General features: G+C 28.9%; 3 protein-coding genes across 10 annotated transcripts in view; 2 read left to right on the forward strand and 1 right to left on the reverse strand.

Moving 5' to 3' along the window:
* Positions 1-2584, forward strand: part of LOC105428626 (sphingomyelin phosphodiesterase) — a 34502-nt gene extending 31918 nt beyond the window's left edge. For 3 of the 5 annotated variants that reach the window (XM_089075842.1, XM_089075841.1, XM_089075839.1), the window contains exon 11: positions 2043-2584. In XM_089075842.1, coding sequence (XP_088931968.1) covers positions 2043-2112 — 70 coding nt within the window. In that variant the 3' untranslated portion in view covers positions 2113-2584. Of the gene's footprint in view, positions 1-186; positions 427-644; positions 723-2042 lie in introns of those variants that run through there. The other 2 variants (XM_089075843.1, XM_089075844.1) reach the window with 2 other exon arrangements.
* Positions 2585-5758: 3174 nt separating this feature from the next.
* On the forward strand, positions 5759-13069 carry Pep (Protein on ecdysone puffs). 3 transcript variants are annotated; one of them, XM_089075836.1, is made up of 10 exons: positions 5759-5919; positions 6517-6829; positions 6895-7041; positions 7974-8203; positions 8836-9142; positions 9220-9378; positions 9465-9705; positions 9786-9980; positions 10098-10282; positions 10367-13069. In XM_089075836.1, exons 2-10 carry the CDS (start codon positions 6521-6523, stop codon positions 10853-10855), a joined length of 2262 nt encoding a protein of 753 aa, XP_088931962.1. In that variant the 5' UTR covers positions 5759-5919; positions 6517-6520; the 3' UTR covers positions 10856-13069. The 3 variants fall into 3 exon arrangements, with proteins under 3 accessions (XP_088931962.1, XP_088931964.1, XP_088931963.1); XM_089075838.1 differs by having other exon boundaries at positions 6898-7041; XM_089075837.1 differs by having other exon boundaries at positions 5762-5919; positions 6514-6829.
* On the reverse strand, positions 13019-14253 carry LOC112552743 (selenoprotein F). Of its 2 annotated transcripts, XM_089075847.1 has the most exons (5): positions 14089-14253; positions 13946-14024; positions 13649-13764; positions 13365-13486; positions 13019-13272 (listed from the first exon to the last, which is right to left on the reverse strand). In XM_089075847.1, the coding sequence occupies exons 2-5, from the start codon at positions 13985-13987 to the stop codon at positions 13091-13093; spliced, it is 462 nt and encodes a 153-aa protein (XP_088931973.1). In that variant the 5' UTR covers positions 13988-14024; positions 14089-14253; the 3' UTR covers positions 13019-13090. The 2 variants fall into 2 exon arrangements, with proteins under 2 accessions (XP_088931973.1, XP_088931971.1); XM_089075845.1 differs by having other exon boundaries at positions 13946-14253.
* Positions 14254-17044: the final 2791 nt, after the last annotated feature.

Genomic DNA, 17044 nt, shown 5'->3' on the forward strand with positions numbered 1-17044 from the left:
GATCTAATATGGTTTTGTTTAAAATATATATAACCGTTTGCACTCCAAAGAGTTTTCTTATAATCAATTAGTGATATACAAATCATTGTGTAATGATTGTATGTAATCTGCATGAGAGAACACTAATTTCAACAGAGAGAAATCGTATAATATAGCAGAATATTTGATTCTTTTTCGTTGTTTCAGAATTTTCTTCAAAAAACATGTCGCGTCGTAATTCAAGAGTTAGTTTTTATGCAAGTTCCTTCGAGCGTCGATTATATCAAAAGAAAAAATAAAAAAAAAAAAATAGAATTCCATGTAAATTATAAAATATTAATATAATTTTAATTGGGTGCCTTAGTGATTGAAACATTGTAAACATATGTAAATATATATCTTTTCGTAACATGACAATTTTTCCAATAAAACGAACAAGAACTGGTATTGGGTCTGTCTAATATACTGTAAATACCTTTTAATCACTTAAATTTCAGGATCATGCAGAAACACACATTGCGCGTAATGAATATTAACAAATATGCGAAATTGCTTCATATTGTGCAAAAATACTTTCTTTAAAAGCACTTAATCTCGTAAGCTCGTTGTAGCACTTGAATCAGCTTTGCCGATAATGTCAAATATTTAATTGTATATATATTTAGAAAAAAATACATCTTGTTTGGTGACGGAGGATAACAAGTGATGATTGATATTTCTATCTTCATGCACCGTACACTACAGTAAGTAGCACTAATATACATATAAATTGCAAATAAATTTCATATTAGTTAATTGGACCAATCGCATAATTTCCAAAACAGCAATTATGTATGCACTCAAAACAATACATGTTATAGTCTTCTTAATATTTCTGATTTATTTAATATTACATTAAATGATTTAATGAAAAAATTTCGCGTAAATAATTGAAATAATTTAATTTACGTTACGTTATTGAAAGTATTAATAAACGACAGAATATCGTCTCGTAATCTTGAAACTTGCTTCAAATTAATTAATTAATCGATTATATGATATAAATTAGTTAATATTTACCTAAATTATAATAAAAATTCTGGTAAAGAAAGTTATAACAATATTGATATTAATAATGTAACTTTCTATGCGATTGGTATAAACAATATCTTCTTAGTTGTCCAAGTTATTATTGTCCCAATATAGCTTCTATAGCTTCTGCTTATTAGTTGGTTCATATTACTAATATTTATGTGAGCTATCTGTTTTTCATCTGTACCACAAATTATAATTATATCGCATAAAGCATAAAAATTTTAAAAATTCGACTGTTACATTTTAGAAAACACAAAAAGCACTTTATTGTTTATACTGCAAGAAGAACTATTATTTATTTTTTTCATTCATTTAATGAAAAAGATCTTGATATTTCTTATTAAAGCGCAAAACACACACACACACACACACACACACACACACACACATTATATCATATATTTAAACATTAGCAAACATCTAAACATTTCAGATAAGTTTCAAATAACAAAATACACACAGACAATAATTATTCGATAGACTCAATCTTAATCTAATAATTTTTTTTTTGTTAAATTTATATATACAGAGGGTGATTCATTTTAATCTATCCAGCTAAATATTTTGAAAACTAAGACTGACAGACAAAAATGTTTTAGACAAAAGTTGTATGAAAGGGGACATAAAATGGTGTCATTGGTTTGATCTTGGATAATCGTTTGAAGATCACATAAAGATCACCTTCAATTTTTTAAATGGGAACCCCCATGTTGTTCATTGCATATTCTTGCTGTAGCTTACTTCGAGAATTTTTCAAAATACTACAATAAAGTAAATATTACAATAAAGTAAATACTATAATTGTTTTATAAAGTACGTTCTGAGTTATGAATATTTGAATTTGAAATATAAATATCTCGTAAACTATTCATTTTTTGGCAGTTATAACTTAACACTTTTATGCACAGAATAATGAGATGAATCAGTTAATGTAATAACATCCGTAAACATATGAATATTATTATAATCGAAATTTTTTCAATTTGCAGGATGTCTGTGGTTATGGCCATCCCCAGGTTTGCATACAATTTACCAAAGTATGTCCTAGGATTGGGTTAGAACGATGGAATGAACGCCAAGTGCAAATTTTTGAATAAATTTGTGATGTTAAATTATTAAAAATACTCACGCTATCGTCGTGGCGTTCAAAACGCGAATTTCGACGCTATTGACGATCGACGATTACCTTCGTCGAAATTAAATATTATGTTCCATTTGCAATTGTTTTGCAAAATCTCACACATTAATTTTTCAACTTTGAAAGTAATTAAAAAAAGAGAGTAATTCAAAGAAAAGAAAGAATAAATTAACGCAAGTCATTTTTATGGAAGGAAAATGAAAAATTTTGGGTAAAACTGGGTAAAATAAATTTCTCAGTCCTTAAAAAAATCATGCGTTAATATAAAAATATATCAAAAAATTTTTTCATGTTTACAAAATTCCAATATCACATTCTAGTTTTGAAGTTTAAATATTATAAAAATGTAAAATAAATTTTTGTAAAATAAATTTCTTTTTAATTTTTGACAGATATCGCGCGCGCGATAAATAAGCTTTTTTCTAACCATTTGAATGCCATGTGGCATGATTGCACTATTTTTGTTACCCTTCAAAACTAACACCAAGCCATGTGCAATTCATAATTCATTTAATTTTGTCAAAAGATTGATTCGCTAACAAATTTATATATTATAACAAATAGCAATTATGATAAAGAATTTATACATTTATACTATTTATAAATCTCGTATGTATAATAAATTGCAAATTTCAAATTATGAACAGTATGAATTACACATAGGCCGAGGTCCGATTCATTTTTGACGTCATTCTATCTTTATGGTTCATTAGATGTAAAACAAGAATAGAATGAACGCCAATAGTGCTTGGAGCGTGAATCGGCCATGGTCTGGCGCTTAACACATGCAACAATTTAAACTCAATTGATACGCTTAGATTCTATTACATATTATTACATATTATTACAACTTGAAGTAGATTTAATAAATTGCAATTTTCATTTTCGTAATTTTTATCATAAATTCTTACAAGAAAGAAATAAAAAAGCGCGCAAATAAAAAGAATGTGATCGCGCTGCTTACAGATAGCAAAACAGATAGATGCCAAAAGCACGACTTGCGAAGTTATGCTACATGTTATGCCGGCAAAAATCGAGCAGCAATCCTTGCTACAGCAGCATGGTAACAGTACGGCCAGCAAAAATGCAGCACATATCAAGCAAGCTTTGCATCATAACATGCTGCAAAAATGCTGAAAAAATTGAACAAAGTCTTGTCGTCATAAATACATTAGAATTCAAGCATTTTGTGTTGCCACAATATTCAACAGAAAATACTCCAAAATTTAGTCATAATATGTCGTCAAGACATATTGCAAAAATGTAGTAAATATCTGGCATATTTATTCTTTCACACTGTGAAAGCAGAAATGCGGAGTACAGTGTGCCAGCACATCGTGACCATCATCTCTCTGGAGTCGCAAAATTTCGAAAGGTATAAAGCACGGTCTACTTTATCAGTGTGTCGACAAAAACGCAGCAGAAATCAAGCATAGCGTCATTATAAACAAGCGTCAGTATAAATAAGAATAGCAGGCTCACTCCGTGTCAGCATCTTTGATCTGATAACTGAAAAGATCGCCATATTGCTGATTGCGCGGACTCTAATTTAAAAGAATTTGTATTATTAAGAAGAGATATATTTAATAATAATATTTAAAAAATGCTATAAAAAGATTTTAATGAAATATTCTAATTTGTTTTTAATCAAAATATAATAATTTTATTGAAATTATAAAAATATTATACAATAATTATATAAATGTGTGTGTGTGTGTGTGTGTGTGTGTGTGTGTGGTGTGGTGTGGTGTGTGTGGTGTGTGTGTGTGTGTGTGTGTGTGTGGTGTGGTGTGGTGTGTGTGGTGTGTGGTGTGTGTGGTCTGTGTGGTGTGTGTGGTCTGTGTGATGTGTATGGTGTGTGTGTACAATATACTATCCAATTGTTAAAGTTTTAATAAATCATTATGTATATGAAAAAACTATAAATTAATAATAGAGAAAATTAAAAAAACAAAAATATTTGATAATGATAATAATGATGATAACATTGAAAAATTATTATATTACAATATTGATAATATTTTTTATCAAGATAATTTTTTTCTTATGAATTATTATTAGTAATTTATTAGTAATTTAAGCATAATTATAATGTATATGTATACAAATTTTGATTTTTTATTATATATATTAATTTTACACATATACACACACACACACACACACACACACACACACACACACACTCAAACATATATATATATATATATATTTATATAGTATAATTTGATAAATATAAAATGTATAAATGTTATTCATCTTCGAAATTATAATCTGAATATTCAATTCATTGATCTAATTTAAATTTCTTGATGCATCTTGTGCAAATCTGAAAATAATATTTAACAATATTGATTAATTAGCAATAATGCGATGTCCAATAATGCGGGGTTCAATCGTGCAATGTGTCCAATCGTGCGGTGTTCTATAAGTCCCGGTCTACAATAGGTAATTTAAGCCTTAAGCCAAAAAATGGACGAATCATAGTAGAAGAATAAGAGAATAATCGACTATGATTGGTCAATTTCTTATGGCTTAAGACTTAAATCATGTATTGTAGACCAGATTAATGCGGTGTCCAATAATATGATATCCAATCGTGCAGTATCCAATCGAGTCGTGTCCAATAGTTTCGTGTCCAAAAGGATACGCCCACTAATAATTATTATGCAACGTGTAAGAAACAAAGATGCTGTGTAAAAAATGATAGAACTTCTCGAAACTCACTAATATATTAACATATACATTTTAAAATATACATGTTTTATATTAAATAATTGTGTTTTGCATATTTGTATGTACATACATATATTGGCTAAGGAAATAAACTTATATGTGAATTAAATTCAAATTAAAACTTTTGAATAATCCTTTTCTTTTATTGTATTTGTTAATTTGCATAAATTATTGCACTTGTTTCTCTTTAATTACATATATAGTTTTATTTTATTTTATGCTTATTACTTTAAACTGCCCGCGCTGCACACTCAACATTATGGCCGACCATTTCACTTCAGGGAGTCAATCATGTAACTTTACATGAAATTTTTCACTTTTCATTTTTCACTTTTTACTTTTCATTTTTCACACCTTGACATTTCACGTGAAACTTTTCACGTACAGCGATTATGTAACTTGAATGCGTGGAAAGTGAAATCATGAAACATAGGTTTTATAGCTAATGAAAATTATTTTATTGGTACAATATTATATACATCTTTTAATAATCAATTGTATACGTACTACACGTACACTTAATCCTAACGCAGCCCTAATCTTGTCTAATTCCGAAGCATATTTATTAATTCCCTAGATTTCCGCCTTTCCGCCACCAAGGTACATGGCGAAAAAGTTCACGTGAAAAATTTCACATTTTCACGTTTGAGAGAGTTACATGATCCCGCAAAATCATACATGATCGTAAGTTCACGTGAAATTTTTCACTTTTCACGTTTCCGCCCTAGGGGAAAAGTTACATGATCGACCCTCAGATCAAAGATGCCGCATAGAGTGAACCTACTGTGTATCTACTTATACTGTGACCTGTGATCGCGCTGATCTGAATCCAGTATTACATTAATGACAGACACAATCTCTTAATTTCATGGTTCGTGGTAATCAGACTCCGCCATTTGCGATCATTCACTGCATTCATTTTCGTTTCATTTCGCTCGTCGTGATATTTGTCGTTGGATTTTTTCCACACAACGCTTGATATTATCGCTTTGGTAAGGAAACACTAATTTCCTGTAACGTATGATCTAGCATTTTGATAAATTAAAGTTTATTTATCGGTCACATTACCAAGAATTGTATACGCGGAAATACACGATTCGTGATAACGAATTCTAAAGATATTCCGGACAAGCATTTATTATCTCGTACACATCATTTCGGCGAAAACTTTGTACGAGATAATATGATACTATACTTATTTGTTATGTTTTCCGTTTCGTTACACGTTACTTCTACACGTGTACAGTACTGATTTTTGCTGAGTAAGATTCCATTTAATCATCCTTTTTGTACGCACGTACATATGCCGAGTGCGTATATATATTTCATCATTGTTCTCGTATGAACTTCGTTTTATCTTTGTATAATTTTTAATAAAATTTCGTATTATGTAAACAAAATATGCTTGCAGAATATATTTGAATTTGAAATATTTTTAAAATCTTATAGATTTTACATAATATTATTATTTAAAATGAAAAAAAAAATAAATTCTTTAAAACTTGTTATATCCTGGTCAGGATATCCTGTATAAATGAACTTCCATAGATGGTATTCAAAATTAATTATTTCCAAATGTTGACTAGCAGCACGATGTCGTTTAATCGAGGAGTGAAAAGAGATTCCTTTGGGAATCGAGGAAATTTCAATCGAGGTGGTAGCGGTAGTGGTGGTAATAGAGTCGGCAATAACAGTGGTATGGGAAACAACATGGGTGGAGGAATAGGTGGAAGTGGTGGTATGGGTGGGATGAATCCCTGGGAAGGTGGCATGATGCCTGGCAGAGGTATTCTGCCTACACCCAACAACAATCTTTCCTTGGCATCGCCACAGGCGCAGCTGGCAATTGCTAGCAATCTTCTTACAAACTTACTTCGCAGTCAGCAAGAAGCACAACCACAGGTAAAATAACTTTTGTCTAGTACTTCAGCTTTTATATGAATTCATACTTATTCATCATTTGGAAGCAGGTACCATCTCTTATGAGTCTGGGAAATAATTATTCTGGACCAGGACCGAATTATCCAAACCAACAGAATTATTCCTCTGGACGGTTTAATGATCGACCTGCACGACATCCTATGAAGAACCAACGTCCTCAGCCATACAACAAGGTAAGCAATTTTGGTAAGATACACACATTTTTTTTTTTATAAATCAAGGTAACGTTTAAGGAATTTTTTTAACGCTTGCTTACGATCTTCTTCTGTATCGTAAACAGGAGTTATAAAATGACAATCTGTAGTCCACGCTTCCTCGCATGGACACAAACTGTCTTTAATTATCTGAATGTTACAAATTCCTCTTCTTGAACCAATCGATTAAATAGGATATATCGCTCACTCGATTAGATACGATCGGCGAAATCACTAAAATATAAATTCTTGTCGATGGATCAACTTTGTCTGACACGGCTTCTAAATATCATCTATAAAAATATTTCATTAAAGAGCACTGTTGAAAAACGTGTGTTAATTTCAGAATGTAAATCTCAATTTACTACTGGAAGTTCACTGGTTTTTGCAGGATTGAATTTGAACATTGCCTCACATGACAATCTGTGTAACCACAGTCTTCTGTCTACTAATATGATATTAAAATCAATGTGGTTGCACTTTATTCAAAACTATTACCACTTATATACACGAGTATTTCACTTGATTTAATTTCTTCTTCACATTCATTAGTATTCACCAAGTTTTACTCAAATATTTTTAGTGGCAAAAGAAAAATTATACCTTTTTATAATTATCGTATCTTATGATCGTTGCGATCGTGCCTGTATACATGTGATGCGTTTTCAACTTGAAATCGGGATGCACTCTACAGTTTTCTCCCTTTCCTTCCATACTTGGTGTGGAAATGGAAGATAGAGCTTTGGTACTTCACCGGCTCCGTCCTGCTTCCATTTATCGACTGTAGAACTGTTCTCTCCCTCAAATCCCAAGTGGTTTCTAGAACCAGTGTCTCGATTTGAGAAGAATCAAAGTTACATCAGATACTTCTCATGATACTTTTGGTCGTTTGACCTCTACTACTTGACTAGATGGGCAATCGAGCCCGAGATGGCCCTGCTGGGCGACGTGGCCCATCCGCACAACAATCTCGTGCACCCCAGTCTGGCAGTCAACGTATGAATGGAAACCAAATCCAACATCGCAACGATAAATCTTCTAAACCAATTCCTGCCTCTAAACAAAATCAGACTGCCAAAAAGGAACAGCAGGATGTTAAGACCTGTGATAGTGAAAAAGCAGAACCGCCTGTTCCGAAAAGGTAAGCTCTCGATTACCTGTGATTGGTATAGTTTCTTCAAATTTCAGTAAGTCTCAGTCTCTCCAAACTATTTGTCTATATACATACGTACATCATATACATATGTTTTATATATTTCTTAATGTATAGACATATATATTTTGTAATATCAGTTTCAGAAATTTCTCTCTTATCGCTTTACATCTCTTTCTTTTTATATGTATATCGTATACCATTAATGTAATTCAATTTGTATTTCATGCCCAAACATAGGCCAAAAAGGCTAAAATTTTACCGTTGTTTTCCGTAATCTCTTCTCTTAATACGTTCATCAAAACATACTTTGACGTATAATGTTCTAATCCGGCAAGACTATATTCTAATCCTATGTTCTAATAAGATGTATGAGTTACATCTTCCTATATATTTCTGTATAATGGATCAATTTCTTTTTTCTTTTTCTTTTTTTTATTTATTTATTTTTTTTTATTTTATTCATAAATAGGATTTTATACATGAATACTATGACTTGTCTAATTACATAATTAAATTTATAATCGGAATATAAAATTTAATGTATTCAACTGTACAAATCAACTGTTATAATTTTTTCTTGGAATCTAAATTTATCTTAAATTATTTGTGATGAACAGCAACGACGCGGATGAATCTGAGGAAAAGAAGCGCGATTGGAAGGATGAGAAGAATACAGAAGATGTAACTATGAAAGTTGAAAAAACAGAAGATGAAAAAACAGAAGACGGTGAAAAAAAAGTTGAGAAGTCTGCGGAAGACTCTCCGTCGAAAGAAGCGAAAGAAACATCTGATAAAACCGAGAAAGAGAACACCAAAGTAACTGGCAAGAAATCGGAAGCTAGACACGCTGAAAGTCGTTACTCCGAAGTTCCAATGAACCATATGTTTTGTCACATTTGCAATAAGCATATGTGGGACGGATTTGTATGTATAGACAAAATTGATAAATCTGTTTCAACATGTTTATTTTATTAAGCGATAATTTATGTATTTTTTCACAGTCCTTCGAAAATCATTTACGCGGACGTGCGCATCAATTGATGATGGAGAAATTAGACGAGTCATATAAATTGAAGGTCGATCTGATGAGACATGAGTTGCGAGTTGCCGAAGAACAGCGTGAGCTTAGCTTGAATAACTCAAAACGGCGTGGCAAAAAAGTAAGAGTCGTAGTCTTAGAAAAGAGAAATATACATATACAGATTTGATAGCAATAATATTTATGTTTATAATCTTTTGATTGCAGGTTTCTGTAGATTTCAACGTGAGAGAATACTGTACGATGTGTGATCTGAACTTTTATGGAACCTTGTCTACGCATAGAAAGAGTGAGAAGCATCAACAACTGAAAACATTCTTACATCCTCGATGCTTCCCTTGCTTAAAGGAATTCCCATCTCGCATAGAATACGACGAGCATTGTTTAACACCTGCTCATATGAAAAATGCCATTCAATGCGAGGAACAGCGAAAAAATAAAAAGAAGGGTAATGGAAAAAAATAAAAGAAAACATTAATTTATTTTTAACTTCGAAAAAAAGTTTTAATTAAGAAACTATCTTTGCAGAAAAACTGGCAAAGGGAGAAGCCGAAGTTCGTACTGCGGAAGACGAGGAAAAAGATGTTTGCCATGATGCAAAGAATGAAAAAGAAGAAGATTTAGGAGAGCAAGAATACATCATGGATATTATGGAAAATATGAATGAGAAAAAATTTAAAATACCATCTTATAAATATTGCCGTCAAAATCAAATCTTTATTGGTATGGATTATATGTATAAGATTGGAAAAGTTATAATTTTAATTTATGTAAAATGGAGAAAATATTTGCGTATCCTCTTTTTGTACATGTATATTATCTTTATATGAAATTATTCAGGTAAATCTATGGTCAAGGAAGTCCAAGGATTTTATTGCGAACGTTGTCGAAGATTCATGCTATTGGCTGAAGATATGAACGCTCATTTACGTAGCATTACTCACTATCGAAATTTTGTAGCAGAAGTAAAATCATTAACCTCTAATGCACCAGCTACAGAATCAAAAGAAACTGATCAAGCTGAGGTGAGCGATTGTATCTCGCAAAAAGAATCATCGTGTTAAGAAAGATCGTTTTTAAAATTTACTTAAATCATATTATGTTCATAGACTGAGAAAAATAATGAAGTTAAAGAGGAATGCGATGTACACTGGAAACGTCGTAAGATCAGTCATGATGAAAATGAAGATAATGATAAACCGAAAGAGCAACAAGAAAATAGCGGCGATAACGCAAATGTAGCACCAAAGAGGTCAGATGGGGAGGAAAAGTATGATCCATTAGAAGCTGATGCCGCCGAATCAGAGGAGGAAGAAAATCGAGAGGCAGAGGAAGACACAAAAGAAATCACCGAGGAAAATACTGCTAATACACAAGATACAAAAACACCAGTTGATGAAATGTGGACAGATACAGATAATGATAACGATACCGAGATGGGTAATCTAATTGACGAGGCAGACGAAAAAAAACCTACAGATCACGAAAAATCCATGCCGAAGATAGAACGAAATCATAGTCCTCAGGTGAAATCACCTAGAGGTCGCGGATTTGTACGTGGTCGAGGTGGTCCGCGTGCTAGGAGATCTCGGCGATAAGGTAATACTGCAAAAATATGAAAGTAAATGCGAGAAAAAAGTATGTCTATTGTAAGGGAAACTTCAATGCGTGTTTCATATTCAGATAAGTTTTAATGATAACGAATAAAGCACGTTTTTATCATTGAAACACCATTGAAATATTAATAATATTAATATCACATGCCACGTTAGCATTAATATTACATGTGAACTTGATAGTATAACTTCTTAATTGTAAACAATCGATTTCACTAGTTGCACTAAAAGAAAGTATGTGTGTGAGATTAAAGATTTTTGTATAAATAGTAAATTTTTAGTCAGGCATAACATTTTTTTTCTGTACTTTGAATTATTGCTAATGATATATATATATATATATATATATATATATATATATATATATATAAATGATGAAAATTATCGGATATTGCTTGTAATTGCAAATTAGCAAAATTTTTTGCGTATACGATATCAAGAAACAAAAAAATGTTTTTTTAAATATTTGAATAATGGTGTCTCGACATTGAAATTGAAGTATATATTTAGGATTCTTGATTAGTCGCCGCGACCACATTATAATCGTGACATCATAAGCTAGAAATGATACAAAGAAATTTATTATATGTTATTTGCAAATAGATATTTGAATAAAACAGCACTTGAGATGCCTTTAAGACATTTCTGAAAATGGACGGCTTACTTCTTTTTCCTCCTGAGTCATTAAATAATAGCCATAAGAAGTATGTAAAATGAAGCCAGACAGAAGAAAAACACATGGTTTGATAGCTCTTGAAAGAAATGAAAAATACTTTTATGTATGAAATTCAAAGATAGTTTTAGTTGCCAAGCATTTTTACATATTTAATAAGTATGAAATAGCACATCTGCAGATTAAGCATATAATAACAAAATAATATACAATATAAAATTTCTTTAGCACGTTACTTTTCACATCTGCTAGTTCATCCTTTCATTGAAAGTAAGAAGCTGCAATAGAATTCCTGCCGCTCACTTCTGTTTCCGTCTATTTTTCACAAGTGTTTTAAAACGTTATTTTATCTCTATTTGTAAATGACAAGAAATCTCAATGTCTTTTCTCGCTTACGGTGATTTAATATGACCGCGATGATTGATTAGGAAGATTAATATGATGATATACGTAATAATTAAACTATTATATAATATTAAGGTTCTTGTTAATTCACTGCAATTATCTTGAATTATAATGTCAGATGCGAAAAAATACACGATGGAAATTCTTGTAAAATAAATTGAAATAGAACCATTTTTCAATAAAATGTTTGTAATCGATAAAACAAATTTATAAAATATGCCAGAAACTCTCCTTTTATATAATAAATAACCATTTTAGAGAATGGAGTTATTATTTAGAATGGAGTCTGTAGCTCTGTTCTTAATTAGGCACAAATATTTCTAGATATATAGTTCTTCATTGATTGAAGCAAAAGAAGACTTCAGTATGCTAGTTTTATCAATTGACATTTTATCATAAAATATTTTTATCTTAATGTATCTTGCAAAACAAAATTTTTATTATATGTTTTCTCACTTCTAACATTATCAATCTAGATATTTGCAATCAATAATTAGAACCTTCAAATTTAGATAATTGTCATCTTGTTCTCAACATAGCCATATAGAAAAATATTCTTACAATATCACTATAATTCATAAAAAATAAAAATTTACAATATTATGTTCTTTAAAAAATATAAACGAATTCTCTATTCCTTAATATTCATATTTTTATGAGATCACTGGATTAATATTAACTCTATTTAGGTACTGAAAAGTGGTGACGTTATAAATTTCCACTTTTGTATTTTACTTTACTATAACCGTATGCGTGAATGTTGCGATCATTTTCATAATAAAAGAGATAGTGTTTTTCTATGTACAAAAAGATAAGTTATCTGCATGCTCTTATTATTATTAAGAGTACATCATTCTGAGGACAGAAAGATCTTTTTGTATCTATTTTAAAAATATACTATAGAAAAGTTTTTGGAAAAATTGAAACATAATATGATGTATCAAGATTAGATAAAGGATATATATGATAGTGATAACTAAAAATGTCAAATAAGACATGAATATAATATGTGACATTTGAAGATAAAATATAATCATATAACCATATATATGTATGTATATGTAATATTCATATTAAATGGATAGTTTATTAAGAATAGAAACAATTATGTAATACAATTTGTATATTTCCTAATTTTATTAATCCTTAGAAAGATGAGTTGACAGAAATTCATCTACAGAATCTGTATCCCATTTATGTATATCAAGTACATCTTCAACTCTATTTTCAGCATCATATAGCTTAATTATTGGATCTAACCCTCTTACGTACTTTATGCTAAGATTTTTATACTTTTTTGGTCGATCGCTTTTGATGAAAGCTGAAAGAAATATATTAAGCATGAATTTGTTTTCAATTTTGTTGCAATATCATAAAAATAGTTTTAATATTAATATGCAAATATAATGATACCTTGTATCTGTGGATATTGTCCAAATTTGCATGTGCATACTTCAAGAATAGCTTTAGGATAGCGTTTTGATCCAGATAAATCATAATCGTTATCTTTTAAACAACATTCCTTGCATGTAGTGCTAAATAAAAACAAAAAGTAGAGCGATCATGATATATATGAATATATGTGTATATTATATATAATGTGTATATGTGTATATATATATATATATATATATATATATATATATATACGATGTTTATACGATATATGTACATATTTGATAGAAATTTTTTCATACTAGATTGTTTCTAGATTAGGTTTGGCAAAATGTTCACAAGTTGAACATAGCACATTGGCTCTATTAAATCCCAATATTTTGCAGTCATCTGCTGAAGACTCTGCAATAACGTCCATCTGTAAAATTGACATTACAGTTTTGACAGATACTATAGTGATTTATATTTTGGATTTACATCGCATATGTACACATGTTGCCATTTAAATGCAAAGAAAAGGGATTACAAATTTGTTTAAAAAAAAAATTCAAATATATTTGATTTGTTATAACTATAAAGTCATATTTTTTGTTACTTACCGCAAAGAAAGAGAATAAAATTATATGTAGTAAGCAATTCATTCTGTCACTTCGTATTTATTATAAGAAGTTAGTTAACCTAGAACCCCAGTATTTTATACAAATTTCCGTTTTGTATCAGAGCTTGATTAAATATTTCTTACTTTCGATTACTTATTCTCTATTCCCTATATATATAATCCCTAAGATACAAGAAGCCTTGTAAATTCACAATTCATTTAATTCTTGCAAACTAGAAAATATGACAGCAAATCAATGGATGCTTCCCATTTAGGACCACTTTCGTCAACTTCGATTTAACCGGTCGATTATTCCATTGGAATTGACCAATCGCAATTTATCTACAAATGTAATAATACGATTGGTCAATTCCAATGGAATAAAGAGCCGGTCTCACCAATCCCATTTAACCTAATCAGCCTTATCACATTGGAATTGACCAATCGCATTTGTTGCTTCTGTTAACGACAAATTGATTAATTTCAATGGAATAATCGGCCGAGTCAAATTTAATCTTCATTTGCAATGTCTTAATGAAACAGTATTAGAAATAATTTTATTAAAATAATCACAAGAGTATAAAGAAAAAAATTAAAGACATTATTTTAAATAATCAGTGTAATAAATCGAAATAAATTTCAAACAATGGAATAATAGCATCGCTCGACAAATAGGATTTTAAATGTCTTATAATTTTTCATTTTTTTTACTTGAATTTATATCTATAAATTCGGAATAATTATTTAATATCATGAATTATATGTCATTGCCATTAACAGACTTTCAATGTAGCAAAGCTGTATTCTTATACCAATAATTAAATCCAAAAATCGATCATATCCCTATTTTTTCTTTCTCTTTATACAAAATTTAATTTAAAAAAATGGAAAATTATGAAATATCTAAAATTCTGTCTGTTGACCAATGCTATCTATTATCACATTATTTTAACTTCTGCTTTTTGGAAATAATATCTCAACTAAATATTGTAGAACTCTTTGTAAAAAAAATATTTTATTGATTTTCTGAAAAATAATTCCAAATTAACTAAAAAAAATCGATGTTATAACATTGGCATATTAAGGAATATAATGTAAAACTCAAAAAGTTTTACAAAAGAAAAAGGAAAAAGACTGGAATTTCAAATTTTTACAAAAAGAATTTTATTGAAAGTCAACGTCATCATTCGTCTTTTCTTCTTTTACCTTTTTTGTAAAAACCTTTAGCAGCCTCCTTGTCGATTCCAATATTTGCGCCTGTTTTTACAGCAATTTTGCTATCCAAATGTGCTTTACTGGTACATGATATATGATAAATTTATATTTTTTTCTTCTTTTTAGGAACACTGATTGAAACTGGAAAATCCGGAACTTTTTTATGCCGATAAATACTAAACACTAAATCTTCGATTTTAACAAGAATGGAAATAAAACTTGAACTTAGAACTTAGAACAATAGAAGGATATTACTTAAGAGAAAAAAAAAAACTGAATATAATGATAAGGGAATCGAGACGATATTTTTATGTCCCATATAAAAAAATGTATAAAAAATTGTTTATTTGTGATCAAATAGAAATGGTTATACTTTTATACAAACATCTACTTATACAAAATTATACACAGAAAGAAATATCTTTTTTAAATGTTATAAATTTGTTGAAATCGAAAGAAATTTATTTATTGGAATAATCCAACTAAATTGTTTGAAATAAAAATATAATTATTTCATTTTTCAGATAATAAATATTTTTACATGAAACAAAACATCTTTTGTTGAAAAAAAAGTTAGTCTCACTTTTAATTTAAACAAAATGTTATTGTATTACTGAAGCAATTTCATTATTTCAATGAAAATATGAAAATTTTTAAAGATATTTTTTTCATTATCTTAATTAATAATTGTCAAAACAATATTTAATTTTCTTTTATCTTGGAGCCTTCCATTTAAAGAAACTTCATTTTAATATAATCCTTATTTTAGGAACTTTAAGTTTAAGAATTCTTAAAATATTTTAAGACACTATATTACAATAATTAAATTAGCAATAAATTCTGGTGACTTTTTTCGATACAATCCGCCTTTGTATTTCTTTTAATATAAGGAATCCAGCTAAAACAAAAAGAATTGGATAACAGACAAAAAAAAAATTTAGCATAAGAGAAAAGATCGAAGAGAAATTGTATTGAAAAAAAGTAAAGCAAGAAAAGTTAAAAAGAAAAACACAGAGATACGAAAAATTAGATATAATTCTATTTATATTCTATTATATTTTATTATATTTATTTTCTTATAAACTTTTGTCACATCAATTAAATTATATGTATGTAATATTATATGTAACAATTTAATATATGTATGTATTTTATATGTAACATATACATTTTGTTATTATATTATTATTATAGCGTTTTACCAGTATATATGTAATTTTTATGTATAGTTTTAATGAAACAAAATAAGAATAAACATTTTTTTATCATAATTATATTTCATTACTAAATATTATTCCTAAAATTTTTGAATATTTTATTTAAAAAAATTTGTACGCCTTTTTACAATATCATTTAATAAGCATTCAATCATTGGGTTTATATTTTTTGTCTATTAGAATATGAATCATTTTCTAATTTCATTCATTGGTACAATTAGTATAATATATATTTCATTCAAACTTTATTTAAATTTCCCAATCATCTATAAGACAAATTTTCTATTTATATAAATTTAATAATGTGATTAATTATTAATAGATAATATAATGCTGATCATACATTTTATTGATTCAGTCATTGTAACTGATTTACCTTATGATTATAGTTTAAAAATCATGTTTATTTTTATATTATGTTTCATTGTTAAAAGTGAAAAAATTTTTAAATTTAAATTTAATTTTTTTTACATCTATATTTAGTCAAAATAAATTCGTCTTTTTTTTTTCTTTGTAAATAAAAAAAGAAAATTTTAGATATCTACGATATTGAAGATATAATATGCAAAGAAGTTATTTTAATATAGCTAAGAATGAGAAAAAGATTTATCACATTTGACGTGATAATAAAGAGAAATCTCAGATAAATTGTGATGGTTCTTAGAATT

Source organism: Pogonomyrmex barbatus, unplaced genomic scaffold (genome assembly GCF_055798465.1).
Source record: "Pogonomyrmex barbatus isolate J1 unplaced genomic scaffold, ASM5579846v1 scaffold2, whole genome shotgun sequence".
In the NCBI taxonomy this organism is placed as follows: domain Eukaryota; kingdom Metazoa; phylum Arthropoda; class Insecta; order Hymenoptera; family Formicidae; genus Pogonomyrmex; species Pogonomyrmex barbatus.

Excerpts from the sequence above, each read along its gene's own strand:
- Pep (XM_089075836.1), top strand. The coding sequence starts at position 6,521 with ATGTCGTTTAATCGAGGAGTGAAAAGAGATTCCTTTGGGAATCGAGGA. Across the intron at positions 6,830-6,894 it reads AGCAAGAAGCACAACCACAG|CAGGTACCATCTCTTATGAG; the intron begins GTAAAATAACTT and ends ATCATTTGGAAG. Across the intron at positions 9,981-10,097 it reads TCAAAATCAAATCTTTATTG|GTAAATCTATGGTCAAGGAA; the intron begins GTATGGATTATA and ends GAAATTATTCAG.
- LOC112552743 (XM_089075847.1), bottom strand. The coding sequence starts at position 13,987 with ATGAATTGCTTACTACATATAATTTTATTCTCTTTCTTTGCG. Across the intron at positions 13,765-13,945 it reads TTTTATTCTCTTTCTTTGCG|ATGGACGTTATTGCAGAGTC; the intron begins GTAAGTAACAAA and ends TCAATTTTACAG. Across the intron at positions 13,273-13,364 it reads ACAATATCCACAGATACAAG|CTTTCATCAAAAGCGATCGA; the intron begins GTATCATTATAT and ends TATTTCTTTCAG.